Source organism: Athene noctua, chromosome 1 (genome assembly GCF_965140245.1).
Source record: "Athene noctua chromosome 1, bAthNoc1.hap1.1, whole genome shotgun sequence".
NCBI classification, from domain to species: Eukaryota; Metazoa; Chordata; class Aves; order Strigiformes; family Strigidae; genus Athene; species Athene noctua.
In genome coordinates, this window is record NC_134037.1 from 256,726,414 (window position 1) to 256,743,432 (window position 17,019).

The 17,019-nt window shown below is 42.9% G+C and overlaps 1 protein-coding gene across 2 annotated transcripts in view; it reads left to right on the forward strand.

Moving 5' to 3' along the window:
* Positions 1-17,019, forward strand: part of ME3 (malic enzyme 3) — a 131,366-nt gene that overhangs the window by 69,594 nt on the left and 44,753 nt on the right. For both annotated transcript variants that reach the window (XM_074932642.1, XM_074932651.1), the window contains exons 2-3: positions 846-979; positions 2,537-2,686. In XM_074932642.1, coding sequence (XP_074788743.1) covers positions 846-979; positions 2,537-2,686 — 284 coding nt within the window. The remainder of the gene's footprint in view (positions 1-845; positions 980-2,536; positions 2,687-17,019) is intronic.

Consider the following 17,019-nt stretch of genomic DNA (forward strand, 5'->3'; position numbering starts at 1 on the left):
GTGAGTCTGCACCTCGATTCCTGGGTTCAGTTTTAGGCCCCTCACTCCAAGAAAGACATTGAGGTGCTGGAGCGTGTCCAGAGAAGAGCAATGAGGCTGGTGAAGGGTCTAGAGCGCAAGTCTTATGAGGAACAGCTGAGGGAACTGAGGTTGTTTAGCCTGGAGAAAAGGAGGCTGAGGGGAGACCTTATTGCTGTCTACAACTTCCTGAAAGGAGGTTGTAGTGAGGTGGGAGTCAGTCTCTTTTCCCAAGTAACTTGTGCTCTAGACCCCACTGCCAGGGGAGATTTAGATTGGATAGTAGGAAAAAATTCTTCACCAGAAGGGTTGTCAAGCTGGAACAGGCTGCCCAGGGCAGTGGCTGAATCCCATCTCTGGAGGTGTTTAAAAGATGTGGTGCTTGGGAACATGGTTTAGTGGAGGGCTTGGCAGTGTTAGGTTTATGGTTGGACTCTATGAGCTTTTCCATCCTAAATGATTCTATGATTCTAAACCTGTTACGTGATTTGTAAAGGATTGTCGGATCTGGGCTTTCAGGAAGGCCATTGAAACTAGTAGGCGTGAGTTAAGTAATATAAAAAGAGCATAAAGTGAAAGAAACCCTAAGACTATGTACACTGTGAAGTTGTATGCACTATAGAGACCAGCCAAATTCAAATGGCAAAAGAGTGTGAATAATCAAAGCCCTGCTGGCACTGGGACTGCTAATCCAGAAGCTGCAGGGGCTGGGTGGTCTGGCCTCCAGGCCCTCAGGGGCTGCATGGTGTTGCTTGCTTTCTTCTTGGCTATCCTATCTGGTGGTGCATACCCTGCCATTTGAATGTGCCTTCCTCTTTTCTTCCCAGGGAATGGCTTTTACACTTGAAGAGAGGCTGCAGCTGGGAATTCATGGCCTCCTTCCTCCTTGCTTCTTGAGCCAAGATGTTCAGGTCCTCCGTGTGATGAAAAACTACGAGAACAAATCTAATGATCTAGACAAGTATGTCAAAACCATTTCCTCCTCCCTTCCCCTTTAATTTTCAGTTCTTTAGATCCCCCAGGAAGACTTGAGGATCCTACTTCAAGGCACACAGGTTTCCCTCAGAATCACTTTTCTCCAGCTGTCCATACTTTCCATCAGCAGGAGTGTCTTTTTTGGCCTGCCCACCTTCACCTCAGTTACCTGCCATCCCAAATTAACACGGGTAGTACTTTTTTCTTCCACCACATTGCTGGAGAGCTCTGGTATTAGCCTAGAAATTCACTATACTTTGGGTACAAGTGCACAATGAAAATGCAGTCCCAGCCCCAGAACACTGGAGGTAGAGTGAACAGATGTTCTGCATGTACCTATCTGTATGCTCATCGATACATTCACTAAAATACTGGATGGAAGAACAGAAAGAACCTGCCAACTGGTAGGAAAAAAAAAAAAAAAAAAAAAAAAGCCAGAAGCAATGATGTGTATTGACTAATCTTTCTGTTCCTGAGCTTCCATTGCGTCCAGTATTGTTCATCAGGGTTACTGAGGGAAGATGGTGCTTGACTCCCATTGTGACAGACAATAGGGTTTACATCTCCATCTGTCTCAGCTGCCATTAATCTAGGGATGGAGGCAGCAGGACTCTTCCCCTGTAGAGCAGTTGCATTGGCTTTTCTGTGTCACAAATGCCTCCATTGATCTTGCAAATCATATATTGTTGTCGGTGTGTGATGTCTTTTTGAAGCCATGCTGCAAGATTGGGTGCTGAACACAAAAGGGAGTTTGTCAGCATGTTCATGCAAGTTTCCCAGACAGAAATTCATTTGCAATTTCTCTTTAGTTTACTGAGTTCTTTGTTCTTCTGGCTTCAATTTGACAAATTCAGTCTTAGTCAATGAAGGATTTTCAAGCAAGAAAAATCTTTGGTGAAATGTAACGTATTCTAAGTCGTTAAGTGGTCATATAAACCCAGTGGACGTAAGTCTAGACAACAGTAAGAATACAAAGTTGATTTAACATTTTCATTTTCTAAATCAATAGTTCTGTCTTTTTTTTTTTTCAAAGATGGGATTTAGCTATCGTTCTGTGTTTCATGATTAAGTAATTGAGAATACAGGATAATGTAGAGAGAGACTTTGAGGAAATATTTCAGGAAAGACAGTGCTTTGACATGTGCATATTACCATTTGCATATATGCATATTTCATCTTCTAGATTGCATGATAAATTTTGACAATAAAGATAATTTTCCACTCAGTCCCAGGTAGTCCTAAAGTCTACTTTTGACCTTTTCCATTGCATTTGTTTTTAATGCAAATTCCAAAATTCTGAGGTTATGCATCAGCCTGACTTCCAGCCCTACTGAGTGTTTGTGAGCTGTGGGTGAGGATGGTGGAGCTGGTCACATCCGCTGGGAAATCTTGCTCCAAGTATCTGCTGGTGATGTAGCACTGAGGAGTGTTGAATGTAGCACTGGGGGAATTGAATACATACTGAGTGAGCCTGCTACTGCTTTTTATGAAACAGTCAACAACCAAAGATACTGATATATATCTATTTTATTTTACTTCTAAGGTATATTGTTCTTATGACATTACAAGACAGGAATGAGAAGCTTTTTTACCGAGTGCTGACATCTGACATTGAGAGATTCATGCCCATCGTTTACACCCCAACAGTTGGCCTGGCTTGTCAGCAGTATGGTTTGGCTTTCAGGAGACCACGGTGAGTGAAGAGACTGTTCTTGCCCCTTTTTTTTTAATTTCATGTGAATATTTCTTTTGTATCGACAGTCCATCTTTATGTGGGTGGCCCAAAACATCTAAAACTCGATCCCTCATCAAAAGATGGACCAGCAAGCAGCTTTGTGTGTGTACATTTGATGATGAGCTGGGGAGTCGAGAATAGCTCTGCCTTCTTCCTATAAACAGCAAACAGAGTGGTTTTGTTCTCAAACAGTACTGTACAGTCTGTGCAGCTTTAGCTCCGAACAACTCTCTCAACTTATGGCTGCACCCCTCCCCATCTGCTGTCTCAGGAGCACTGAGTGCCTTCTGCAGCGCTGGTGTTTGAGTAATTGTTGGATTGTGGATACATTGTGCTGATTTTGAACTTTTGTATGCACTTCCACAAACCACTCCACAAGAATCATTTTCACAGGAGGTGATGCTCTGCATCAGTGCCTTTCTCACTGCTCAGAACAGTTACTGTGTAAATTCATGCAGCTTTAAACAGTCTATACCATGTTAGAAGGCCCTGTTCTGCATAATTCTTTTTAATAACTAGCGTTTAGATAAAGCCCTCATTAGCATTCTGAAATACATTTTACTCCTAGCCTGAAAATTCAATGGTAAGGTTTGGTTTTCTTTGCAAAGTTTTAATTTTTTTTTTGTCCTGGAAATGTACATTGCAGATTTTGCTATAGAAATATGCAAAGTAAAGGAATAGTAGCATTTTAAAAGCATTTCACAAGCATAAGGTTTAATTGCAGTTTCATTTGAGAGCACTGTGCTAGGTGGGAAAACTGAGGCAAGGTTCTACTAACAGACTCAAGGTCACAGGGGCACCCTGAGGCAGATCTCGAATACGTAAGGGCTGCGTAGACAGATAATGAATAACGTATTTTGGATAAGATTATCTTGGTAAACATGCTTGTGCATCCTGCTTGTCATCAAACCTTCTAGTAAAGCCACTGTATTCCTGCACATGAGCTGCTCCTCGGGACTGCTTTTTGGCTTGTCTAACCAGGTAATTGTGATCTGTTCCCTAATACCCAACTTGTGGATCTGCTGGGCTGTGGTGGAGTCATTCATCTAGTCAAGCCTTGATCATATCCCCTCCTCCTCAGTGCGTTTGAGGAAACCAGAAAAAGAATGGCTCTTTGTACGGTAGGAGGAAACCTAACGTCTTCTGGGAAGGAGTAAAAGGTAGCAGAGATAAGAGAGGCCAGACTGTCTCCAGGTGTTGAGCTGTGAGCACTGTCAGGCAGGGAGGAGCACACTGCTCTTTCTCAGCTAATCAAAATTCACAGCAGCAATTCCTGCTGTAAAACCACTGTATCTTTGCCTTCAGACTGCCTTTACCTTGTGAGAAGTTAAAACAGTATTTGGGAGCTTTGCTTCTTTTATTTCCATGCCTGGTGTTATGCTCAGGAAAGCAGGGGTGTCTTTCCATATACTGGACTTTCTCTGCAGTTGTTGCTGAGAATTCCCCTTCCTGTAACTCACTTCTTTCTCGTGTTTTAAACCCACAGTATTTTACCAATGCGGTAAGAACATCTGTTCTCATAGTCTGACAGTTTTGCTGCTGAACTTGGGCTTAGAGCTGTTCTGGATTCCAGCCTGTGGCTTCTGCAGGAAAGGGCAAACTATCATGCCCTTAGTACACTGAAATTCCTATGGCAGGGAGTTTGTTTCCCTGAAGATGTAGAGTGAATTTCAGCCTAGCTTCAGATTTGGTTTTAATCAAGGTTGTTTTAGCAAAAGAGTGGTTTTGTTGCAAAAACAAGAGAGCTATTATATCATGTAAAGTAGTGAAATTAAAATGAGAAGCATTCGGATGTGCTTTTTTGTCAGTCTGACTCTTACTGTCTTGCAGTACATATTTTCTCTCTTGGAGCATATTATGTACATCAGGAGCTGGACTGCAAGACACTTAGTTCAGGGTAGGATGTCAACACTTTCTGTTAAAATCACTGGGACCTGCAGATTTGGGGAGCTGAGGAGTTAAGATCTAAGCTTGAATTTCTAGCTCTTCCCATATTTGTTATCCTTAGCTGCACTGGCAGTCTGAAAAGCTGATTCTTCTAACCTCATTTTTGTATCAGAAGGTTTTTAAAACAAAATGACACCCATGTAAATATATTTCACTGATGTTTTAGGGAGAGCATAGCACCTAGAACTGGAGAGGATGTCCAAGCCATTCAGTTTTGCTCTGTTGTCACAGGAAGCCTTATCATATATTCCCATTCATTAACTGATGATGTTTTGATTTAAATCTGCAATAAAGCTGCCCTACACAGCCCATTCCAGTACTTTAGGAAGTAGTTTCTAGTATGTAACCTAAATGTTCTTTATCAATGTCATCCTCTCTACAGTAGCCTTTTCACTGTAGAAGGCTGGTGGTTTTCTTGCCTGTAGTTCATGCTGTTCTGTCCAGGTTGTCCCACTCTGAAGTCTCCTGTTTGGGTACATTTCTCCTGAAATGCACCACAGAAGAGTGAACACTTCTTCACCACAGAGAACTGGCAACATCGAGGATACTGGGGCAGTTGGGGCACTTAGGTTTTGGCTTTTGCTAACAGCTCCCAGCGTGCCCTCACCTTTTTTGGCATTATCTGAGTGGTCTGGTCACTGTCATTCATTTTGTCATCTCCTTGTGAATCTTTTCTTTGACACAATTACCCCAGCAGGTATGTGACACTCTCTAACTGTGCTTAGCATTTCTCCTCACTACACATCCTGCTGTGAACTCTGTCCTGTTGGTTTTGGGTCATCTCTCCAGTGAATCAAAGTCTTTCTGAACCTGTTCTCTGGAGCGCTGCACCTCCCTGCTCGACTCCTTGGATGACAGGGAGCTGGTTTGGGTGTTTGCTGCAGCAGTTATGTTTTCATCCCAACTGTCACGTTTAATGCTGTCGGATCAGGCAGGAAAAATGAGATAGCTCAGTTTTAAAACACCATGTGGTGCTCCAGCATGGATGGACATGCACATAGAGCACAGCTTATGGTGAGGAGGGAAGTTTACAGAATATTATGCAGTCATTCTGCGGCCACAGCAGCAGCAATTAGTGACCTGCGGACACAGTAAACTTCTTCCCTGTGTTGAGGTCTTTCTCAGCCCTATTAGTGCTTCACTTTCTATTTGAAGGTTGAGCCTGGAAAGATTAAAGCACAAGTAACTTGCTTACAAAACAACTCTTGTCCAAGAGCATCTGAAAACAGTCCTACAAGGTCCAGCAGGGCTTCTCTCATCAGAATACATTTATCAGTGTTCGCATGGCTGCAGATTTTGTTTGCCAAATACTGCTGTCATAATTGCAGGGCTCAATGCCTCTTTTACCTTTCCTGGTCTCCATATACAAACTCCTAAGTGTGGACCTTTTACCTGTACTTTTACAGGGCTGGTGTCCAGAGTGCTTCTTCCAGGTCAGGGCTCTGGCACCCTCTCTGTCAGCAGGTTTATCTGCTCCAAATGGGATCAGACATCTGCAGTTCTTCCCTTTTGAAAAGCTAGCCAGCCAGCAGTCTAAAAGCACAGGCTTTCTCTGTTTACCAGTAGAAAAGAGCAACTAGGGAAAAACCACTTGCAAACATCTGGCTCTTGGCATGCTTATCTATGTGCCCATAGTCTCCCCACTTCTGGTGGGCCAAGCAGAGCTCCTGATGCCCCAGCAAGTTCCCGTCTCTGCCTTCCTCAAACTCCTATGGTCTTTTGCTTCAGGAGTCACTTTAAATTCTTCTGGCAGGCTTTTTTTTTTAATTCTGTTTCCTCAGTTTTTTCCCTATGTGATGAAGACTCAGGGTTTTAGAATGATTGGAAGAAAGCTGGAACCATCAAATTATTAAAAACGGCATTCTGGCACTGTCCCCTAAGAGCTCTGAAGTTTTTGCTGGAAGGTGTCTATGTTGAATCATGTTTTTCCTATCTTGCTTTCCAGGCAGCTCCCTGCTGATTTACCAGTATTCATTTATTGAGAGTCATGCAATAAGCATTAAAATCTTCAGGCCAAAGTACAGAATAATTTTATATTTTGATTTTTTTTTAAATAGAAAATATAAATTATTGTGTAATTTGTAAGTACAGGTTGAAGTATGAAGCAATAGCACCTCTGTCACACTTATGATTAAGGACCCTGTCAAAATCTCTCTTCTGAAATCAGACCACATTAAATAAGCACCAGAGAAGAATGACCATGTCCAAAGAGAAGTCTTCCTAGCCACGGATCCTGTCTGCAGCAGTGGCCAGTAACAGGAGGAGTGTAAGACTAGGGTAGGCAAATGTGCTGACTTCTTGGGGGCGTCTCAGGTTATGCTCCTCCTCATTTTGTGTCTCAGGGTCTTGTAGTTTTGTTGTTAAAAAATCTGCTGCTGTGTTTGGCTTCGCAGTCCTGGAACGGTGGTGAGGGGACACAGATGTATGCACATTGTCAAGGCCAAAGGATATGAGTGGGCAGTGTCCCAAGGTGACAAGAGTTGTTTCACATTATAGATGTAATTCTAGACGATCGAGGGTGACCCAGACTTAAGGGAGATCTCTTGTAGAGTTGTACAGTTTCGGATCCTGTGGTTGCCCATGCACAGCTTTGCAGTCTGTCTCCTGCAATCCATCCCTGGTTATTCAGTCCTCCTTCCCACCACCCCTGCGCCTCCTCAGATGTCCATGCAGCTGTGCAATGATCTGGTTCAGGAATAAATCTGGGTAGATCCAAGTCTTTTTTGGGCCATACTAGCAGTAATCCAGATAGCCAGTTCACTGCCAGCTGCAACATGACTTGTGCTGATGTGATGAAGGGGATGTGCAGAAGCAGGAGCAAGCTGCACAAGGCATGTGGAGAGCAGGTTTGCTTATGTTCAGCAGCAGTGATAACATAATGGTAGCTTTAAGCAAAGGACAAGTAACCCTAAGTACTAAGGAACACAGGCCTTGGAAGTGTTTGCTTTTCAAAGCCCAGGGATCCTTTATCCACACTGGAATTTTGGTAGGAGGAAGGAATGAAATGAACAGTGCAAGGGTTGCAACTTTCTGAGACACTAAAAGAGGAAGAAAGAATCTTTGTTCTTTGATCCCATTAACAGAAAGAGTCATCATTATCTTAGGAAATGATGATACTAGCCCTTAAAGCTTTCAGACCGTGGTTGAGAGTCCTTTTTGCTTTAGAGAGAAGATACAGAATCCTTTACGAAGAAAAGTGCATAATAGTGTAGTGATCTTCTTTCCTTTCTTTTTCTTTTTCTTTTTTTTTTTCAATGTAAAAAGTGCTTAATGAATATCCTGGGGGTCCTTATGCAGCACAGGACTGAACATGTGCAGTTCTATTTAAAAGCTGGTTTTGAACTGGCGGATCTCTTTTAATTGTGGGCAGTATCCTTGGAAAGAGACTTTATACTTTTTCACAAAGAGAAAGCAGAGAGGGAGCTTATCTGAGGGCATGGAATCAGGGTTTTATTTCTTCTGTGATAGTGAGGGATAGTTTATAACAGTGGCATAAGACCACAGTCTCTCAAGACACTGAGTAATCATGAGCATACTGATATTTGAAAGTATAAAGTTGTCAGCTGCTCCTCAAAAGCTTTTGGCATTCCCTGAGAGCAGGACTGGAACAGGTTGGTGCGTCACCATTGGAGGAAAGCTATGGAGACAGAAAAAACTTGCTTAAATTCACTCCTCTGGAGAAATAAATATCCCTGAGGACTGCAGAACAATGCAAAACATGTTGGGGTGAAGCCTAACCATGAAAGCTAACAGGATGCAGATGGTGCAAAAATTAAGTGTGACAGAATAATGATCTGTGTCTCTGATGAAAAATGAGCAAGTGAAACATCAGTCAACCTACAGAATTGTCTTGTCAACAGATCTGGCTCTGCTGAGGCACTTTTTTTTAATGGTGTTGCTCAGTCTGAGCAGCAAGAGAGAAAGTTATCTGGCATTTCTAGACACTTTAAACCTGAACCAAATTGAAATTAGAACAAAGGTGTAAATCCCATAGACTTGTCCCTGACCATAGAATTTTCTGTGCTCCCTCTTCTATAACACAGTGGAGACCAAAAGTGAGTGGGAAGACTGGATTTTGGATTATTGTCTGTGCTTTGAAATCCCTTTACGCAATCTCTACTTCTTGTAAAAACACTGGTTGTCATAACTTCTCTTGTTGCCACCAGCCTGGTTCAGCCTTCTTCCAGAAGCAGGTGAAGTCAGTGTAAGAGAAGATGGATGTGTTTAATGATCTGTGTTTAGATAACATCACCATAGGCAGACTGGTCTTGTAACAGACTGAAGGGGGGGATCTGTGGAAAGTATCATGGAGACAGTGTGTAGTCAGGAAGCCCTGAAGAGGTTGGCAGGAGATACAGGTGGGAGACAGTCCTTGGTATGGGACCAGATTATGGAACAAGGAGCAGAAGACCCTGGTTGGAGTAGGTGAAGAGAAAGCAGTTAGCTCATAGAGAGTCCAGAACAGCTCAGCCTGTCTGGAACCTCTGCTGAGAGATGGCAAAGTATTTCAAGGGTTCCCACTGCTTCCTCTGTGCTGACCCCACTTTTTCCAGGCAAGTCTTTTCAGCGTGCTTTACCCACATCCTTGTCCCTTCTCTGTTCCCCCTTCAGTTAAGTGGTTCTCAAAATGAGGAGAGGAGCACAGGTTGGCTTCTGGGTGTACGGAGAGAGGAGCTGGTGTATCAGCATGGTCTGAGGGACCATGAAGGCTGGGGGAATAGGATGGACAGTGTTGGTGTTGTGAGGCTATACCACAGTTGTTGCATTGCAATGTGAGTGAAAAGGGGCTTAAATCCATCTTCTCATTAGAAAAACAATCAGTGTTACTCCTTCCATATTTCCAGTCATATCTCTCTCTCCCCCTTACTTTTCCTGAGCAAAATGTATGTGCAGTGGCTCTGAACAACCCAGAGAAACTTCCATGGGAATGAGGTAAATTCTGAGGCCCCCTCAAGTTAACAGCAAAGTTTCATATTAATTTATGAAGGTCAGTCTTTCTCCTGGAACTTAAGACTGTTGAAATTCCCTGATTTACCAGGGGAAGCTCAAAGGAAGAGGTGGAGTTGGCCAAAAGAAAGAGGTTGACCTGGCGAAGGAAATTCAAGAGGATGTGTTCGCCTTTAATCTGGCATAAATCTATGCTGCTGCCACAAGGAACAACCCCGCCTTAAACAAAAAATGCCAAAGACAGGGAGGAGAGAGGAGAATTATTTAGAATAATGAATACCAGGATGTAAATTGGAAGGCAAATAATACCTACTATCATGAAAACCTCAGACAGCAATATACACTGGGCTGTGGGAGAGCCTCCCCTGGACAATGCATCATGACTTGGGGATACTTTTTATGAGGAGTAATGCTTTTTTTTATCTGTTTAGTTTACGGAAAAATTATATTAATAAATGACACATTTTTATTATATAATTTATATTGACTTTTATATGCCACTGCCAGGTAACTGTGAGATGCAGTCTCATGTTGCTGTGTAGTGGCTGTGTCAGAGCTAGCAAGCTAGCACCCTTCTCCTCGAATAACAGGGCATCCATTTCTGAAAAAGAAATCAATAGACCGCATAAAGAGCTGCTTTGCATTTGCCAAAGACTTCCCGAACAGGTCTGCACAGAGTGAGGGTTTCTGTGCTTTCATACTGTAATTCTTACCTTCCTTGAAGTTTGCTGGTTTGGGTTTTGTTTCTGGAGGACTCTGTGTGGAGGTACCATTCAAACATTTCGACAAGGCAGGCTACACACATCTTCAGTACATGATTATGGAAGATCTGCTGTAAAAGCTGCTGATATTTTCTGTATTTGCTACAATTTATGACAAAAGATAAAAGTTTTTATGAGGTGGATTCACTAAAACAAAGTATACCAGGTTAGATTTAATTTATCTGAAAGCTGATTGCTCTGGTATTGTCAAAATAATATTTCTTTTCTTTGTCAAACTTTGTCCTAATTCTGTGTTCATTCTTGGGGCTCCCTGCAGTGCACTTTAGAAGTGAAGGTGTGGGTCTTGGACAAATTTGCACAGCGCAGGAAGGAAATATAATCAGGGTAGGACTTCATTTAACTTCCCAGGGATTTTTGATCCCCCCCTTAACCACTGTACTACCATGTAAAACAAAATACATTATGTGCTTAGCAGTGAAAACAGATAAGGGCTCCTTGGTCAACATCCTTGAGCAACAGCACTGATTGCCCATCTCAACACGTTTCTGTTTGCAGCCAGATCTTCCAGTTACTGAGATATTGCCAGGATCCAACGTACAGGCAGGTTTAGGACTGAGCCTCCAAAAAGGCAGAGAAAAATCAGGACTGAGTGGGATTTTCCTACACTTAAAGTTGTTTTTCAACAGAAGACAATGAACAGATGATGATCTTAAATGAAGCAAAGGATACTGAATTTGGGAAATGCCCACACTTGCTGGTTGAGGGGATCCCTGGGTGGTGGGGTTTTATGTCTTACCTCAAAGCCTGGTCTTTACCCATGCGCATCTGTAAATTTACTCACGGGTGGCAGAGTAGTTATGAACAGCCTGTTTTCTCCCTCTCCCTCCTGCACATCAGCAAGAAGGGAGCTCTGAGTGCTGATGGTAAGCAAGAGTCAGACCCTGTGCTGCAGACATGCTTGGCTTTTACCCAGCCCTTGGCTTCAAGGGCTCAATCCTTCTCAGAGCTCTTCTTAAACACCACTGTTGAAACACCACTGCTGAAAAGGACACTGAAAAAAATGGGTTTCTGAAGTTTTCAAGGCAGGATTTAACCACTGAATTGTGCTATGACGTGACAGTTCTCTGGTTAAACCAGAGAATCCCATCCTGAGAATCCAGTAGGGACAAGCAGCTCATGACAAGCCAAGAACAACATGGACCTGTTTGTCTTCTCCCTTAATCCTAGACTGTGGATAACAGAGATTCACTGGGAACCGGATACCGACCCTCTGCATTTTCACATTTCTGCATAATGACCAGTAACAGTTACCGAGATGATCTTTCTCCATGACTTCCCAGAAGAAAGGACGATTTATTCTTTAGGCTGTTTCCCAATGAATCCAGGTTTCCTCCTGGTTTCTGTCCACTATCCCCTAACACTTCACATCTGTGATACCTTTTGTTCCCTTCCACATCCCTTTCATCCCTTCTCCATATCCACCTCTGCTCCACCACAGCTACCCACACCAGCTTGTGTTTCTCCCCTTTTCTTTAGGGAGCAGCAGGCACAGCTTTGAGTGCTCCACGTCCTGTCCCCTCTGGTTTCCTGTCTGTGAGTTTTTGATCCTGCCCCATAACCATTGCCTTTTTTTCATTTGGTTTCCTCTACAGTCAGCTTTTTCCTCCTTTTCTCTGTCTTCTGCTTGGTCCTGCAGCCTTGGAAGGCTCTGAGGGCTGGGCTAGTGAGGGCTCAGTAGGAACTAGGTATGAAGCCACCCATGTGTCTGGCTGCAAGCTATCTTTTTGTCCAACTGTCAGAATGATTGTCAGAAAAAGGTCTGTGTTTCCCTCCCCAGAGTGGTGGAGACATGAACTCCATTATCTTTTCCCTTTATCTCAACAGTGATTTCCATAAAAGGTTGTAGGAACAAACATCTTTGAGACCTTTGCCTTTCTGATAAATTAGCTTGAAATGAGCTAGCAGGTAAGAGAGGACAGAGAGTGATTGTATAAGCTCCCTTTTCGGGGGTGGGGGGGGGAGAAAAAAAAAAAGAAACCTGATAAAAATAGTTCTGGGTAACTTGGCAGACTAGTAGATGGATCCAAAAGCTTTGCTTTGGGCTCTGATCTGGACCTTCCCTCTGTGGCAGGGGTTGGACTATACCAGAGAACTGGGAGGGCTGCAGCCTGCACTGAAGCCTGTGTGCACTGCTCTCTGCTTTTGGGAGCACTCGCTCCTGTGTGCTCATTCAAATCTCTCTGTTCCTGATCTTCAGCAGTTTCCTACAGCTTTGCTGCTTGCCGTCCCTTAGGAGCATGGAGGTTTCCCTGCGTGGGTTTGGGCGGTTGGTGCGGATAGTGAATCTTTCATTATATATATTGGAGCCTGCATCTTCTGGCTCCCACGAGGAATTTTGGTTTTCCTGTCTAAAATATATGAAGATGACTTTAGGGACATTTATAATATCAATGCAGTCATTCACCTTGCACATTATTTGAAATTAAATCTCTTAGTGTACTTACAGGATGTCGCCTTATAAATCTCTGTATAGATTTCATTAATAGTTGATTATGCTTGCTTTCTATTAGTTTTTCATCCATACCTCAGGGTACTGTTCAGCATCCTACAATTTACAAAGAAAATTATCTAAACTAACAAAAAGTTCTTGGCTTTTATTATAAACAAATCTGCAGAAATAGCTGATGAATCACCACAGAGATTTTGTCCAGTTTGATGATTAATTGTTCTGTATTTAGACAGATCAGTGCATGCTAGCACATACTTTCTCTCCAAAGCCTGTAGCCCACAGGCATTTATAATCTCAAGATCCCTAAAAGAGCCAAGCAATTTCAAATTTTATTTTGTTATTCTGAAGCCTCTTATCCTGTTCTGGCAGAGACCTAAATCAAGAAAATCAACAATAGGGGTGCAGCTGGTGGAAATGTCTCTAGAGTCTCATATTGCTCAACCTGTCAAATTTGTGTATGAGTCTTAAGAGTGTAAATAAATAAAACCAAATGCAGGGGTTTACTGTAACCACATTTTACTGCATCTCTAGTACAGACTGGCCTTGTCCTCCAGCCTGTTCTTCTGGCACAATAGTGACAATTTTCTGTGGTTAGCATGCAGCAAAAGCCAAGGCCATCAGCTGATCCCTCCCTTGCGTGTGTCCCCATTGCAGTCACAGACAGCCAAAATACCTACGAGTCATCTGGGCTTGGGATGTAATTCATCCAAACTCCAAAGAACACAGAATGGCTTGCAGCAGCAGTCAGCATCCTTTCACAGTGAGAAACCAACTTGTCTTTTTCTTTCCTCGGTGCGAAGATCATTTTGCCAGGTGAACTTCAACCTTACTCTGAGACGGTCTTGCTCAAAGCTTTACAAAAGCATCATGCCTTTGTGTAGGGCAATGGCTGTGATCGCTGCAGAACATCACCTTGTGCCCTGCCTGGCAGAGCCCTTTCCTGGGCAACCTCTTCCCTCAGTGTAGGTTCCTGACCGTGTCTCACAACCTTTTCATCGCTGTTCAACAGCAGCTTCATGCAGACTCAGATGTTGGCAAAGATCTGACTCATCTCTTTTGTTTGTTGCTTCTTTAAGCAATGGCTTCCCATGGACTTCCTACCCTACTAAGTTAAACCACTCAAGGACTTATACGTGGGCAGGATTTCATTGCCTTCAGGTTGTGAGTAGAGATGATTAACCTTTGTCCTGAGCATTTTTATTCTGAGAATGAGCCTTTCCTAGCCAGATGAAAACACTGAATCATGATGCCTGACTGTCTGATGTAAGTATTGTATGTTAATTTTTTAAATGCTGACTCACCCGATGATATTCTTTATCTTCTCCTTGCTTGTGGAGCAAGTTCCACTCCTAGCACCCAGACTAGTAGTTAATATGTGGAAAGAAAATGAAACAACAGCCTGAGTTTTGTTGCCATATTCGTAGCTTAGTCTTGCAATTCATTGCATGCTGGTAGGGCAGCACGCAAATGAGGAGCAAGACTCCTTGGAAGCACCCTTTCTTGTGTCTTGGATGACAAGCAGTGTGTAAATATCTGGAGAATTGGGGACCTTAGCTGATATTTCAATCTGCTTCCTCTCATCAGTCTGTCTTCTCAGGAACAAGTAATTGTATAAGGCAAAGACTGGTAGCCCATTAAAGAAGGTAGCTCTGATGTTTCTTTTCTGAGGTCCAATAAACATGATTGATGGACTGATTACTGTGCATAGAGCACGTGGAACTTGCAGTTGGGTTTTTTGTGTTCTTCATGCTATAGACCAAATTCTGAGCAAGCCTGACCATTGCAGTATCTCTAAATACTGGAAATCCTGTGGGAATACATTCCTTCTTACTGAGCAAGTGTCTTCACTTCTTCAGAGAGTAGTCCTTTTGGAGGAGTGAGGGAGCAAAAGGATGAAGCTGCAGTAGTTTGGGGGGTGGGGGTGGGGGTGGGAATGGGATGTTTTTCAACTCCTGTCAATTTAGGAGCTTTTGAAATCCTTCTAGTGGTGTCTGTTTTCCTCCACGGGGACATAAATAACAAACATAGTCCTATCTCGGCTAGTAAGGGAAATTCCCGTGAAGCAGAGTGGTGTCCTTTTGATTCATGTTCATACACAAATCAGTGATCCAGTGCCCTTCTGTGGCTTTTGACCAGGTGGTAAAGTTGGTGGATATAATTGCTGACTGTTATTCATACCTGGTAAGTGTAAAGAGGCCATTAGTTTTGTAGATGTAAACAGGTAACTGAAATCATGGGAGTACTACCCAGAACCACATGACGGGACCAGACTGTAAGAGGAGAGCAGCGCTGGCCAAAGATGTCTTACATGGAGCTTGATAAAGCAAAGGCATTGATTGCATTTGATTGTGTTGGATTTCTGTTTGATCGCATGTCAGCGGTATCAGCAGGCTAGAAAAGCGGGGCAAGACAACACCATGAGGGTTGCAAACACAGCCACAAAAGCACTGGTAATTGCCAAAGAAAAGCTATTAGGGAGAGGGAGGGAGACCTGGGTAGAAGGGAAGTGAGGAGAGATTTGGAGCGGTGAGGAAAGAAGTTGCATAATCTTTTTCACTCCCCTCTGTGTTTTGGGAAATGAAGCATTGCACATTCTCTGTAAATAAACAATAGTGCTTTAGAGATAGCACTGCTGGCTCCACTGTACAGTATTTCTTCTAAGGCAGCATTATGAGCCATGAAGATCAGAAAGAAGAACACTACTTTGCCTTTTTGAAGAAGTAACTGCTCATTCAATGAAAGCATTAAAAAGTATCTTTCTTACCTAATACCTGAGACACGTTAAAACTTATTTCTTCACAAATGTTTAAAAGAAACGAATGCTATTCTAAAAAGCCATCACCAGTGTCTGGCACTGCTTCCTCTGGGCATCAAATGTGCCCTGTCTCCCTTGTCCCTGAACGCTTTCTAAAATGAGCCTTGCAGACCTGGCATTGCCTTCATTGTGGGTCTTTCAAAATGCCTTTAGGATGGCCGAGATCTAACTAGTACTGAGCACCACAGCAGGATTCTTCCCTACCTCACATGGTGTGCTATGTAGCTTTATAATTCCTGGAGTACTTCCACGAACTCAGACAGGACAAAACCAGAAAGGAAAACATAATGTCCTTGGCTTAGGGATGAGAAAAGGTCTTGTATGGTGTGGATGAACATACCCAAACCCTTTGATGGATTCTGCAATGATGATCTGCATTCTGCTAGATCCTGCAGACCAGTCTGGGCAGCTTGACTTGATTTGCTGAAATCCAGACAGAAATACTGCCTCGGTGGCAAATTAAGGAGCTGTAACTCTCCTCGAAGTTTCCTGGAACCTTACAGATGTACTCAGTGGCATGATAAAATCTAGTCTGACTTTACCTTAACTAAAGGCAACTGTAGCGAAACCTATGACGTTAATGGGCTGAAAGGAGACTGCAGCTTTAAACCCTAATGAATGCAGGTTGGAGCACTCCCCACTCTTAATTACCCCCACAAAAGTAACAGCTCTCTGAGGGTTACTGTTTAGCTAGAAATAGTGCGTATGTTCTGGCTTGACGTTGCTGGGGCAGTTAATTTTTACTAAGTTCTATTTCTGGTATTTTTGCCCCTGTGCGTGTGTGATTGGCTTCCAGCTAACTGTGTGAATGGCTGCTTCTCTATAAAGATCTACAGTGGCTAAGCCCATGTAGTACTGCAGGCTCCTGGGCACAGGTGAGTTTTCTGCTCTGGAAAACCAGATTGCGTGTTTGCCCCAGCCAGTGCCCATGTTATGTGACTTGATAAAATAATTTATCTTTTTAGCATTTTATTTTAATGGAATCATTTTTATCAAGTCCCAAGAAGATTAAAGGAAAACTGCCTCATTGTCTTTTTGTTTCTCTGAAGCAATTTATCAGCTGTAATCCCAAGAGTGATGGAGAAGTCATTATGATAAAGGCAGAATCTGTTGCTTAGCTTGCATCTTTTCCTCAGAAAAATCCAAATTAATTGGGTTTATTGCTGCTTGGATGATTCTTATTTACTACTGGTCCACATAAACCAACCTGCCCCTCTCAGTATTCAGAGCTCTACCTTGCTGTTTTCAAAGGCACAAATAAGTTTTTGTTTCTGTTACCTCTCCTATAATCTGTGTACCCTTGAGAGAAGCCTGGCTGCTACTATATCCCGGTTCATTCATCAGCAAACCT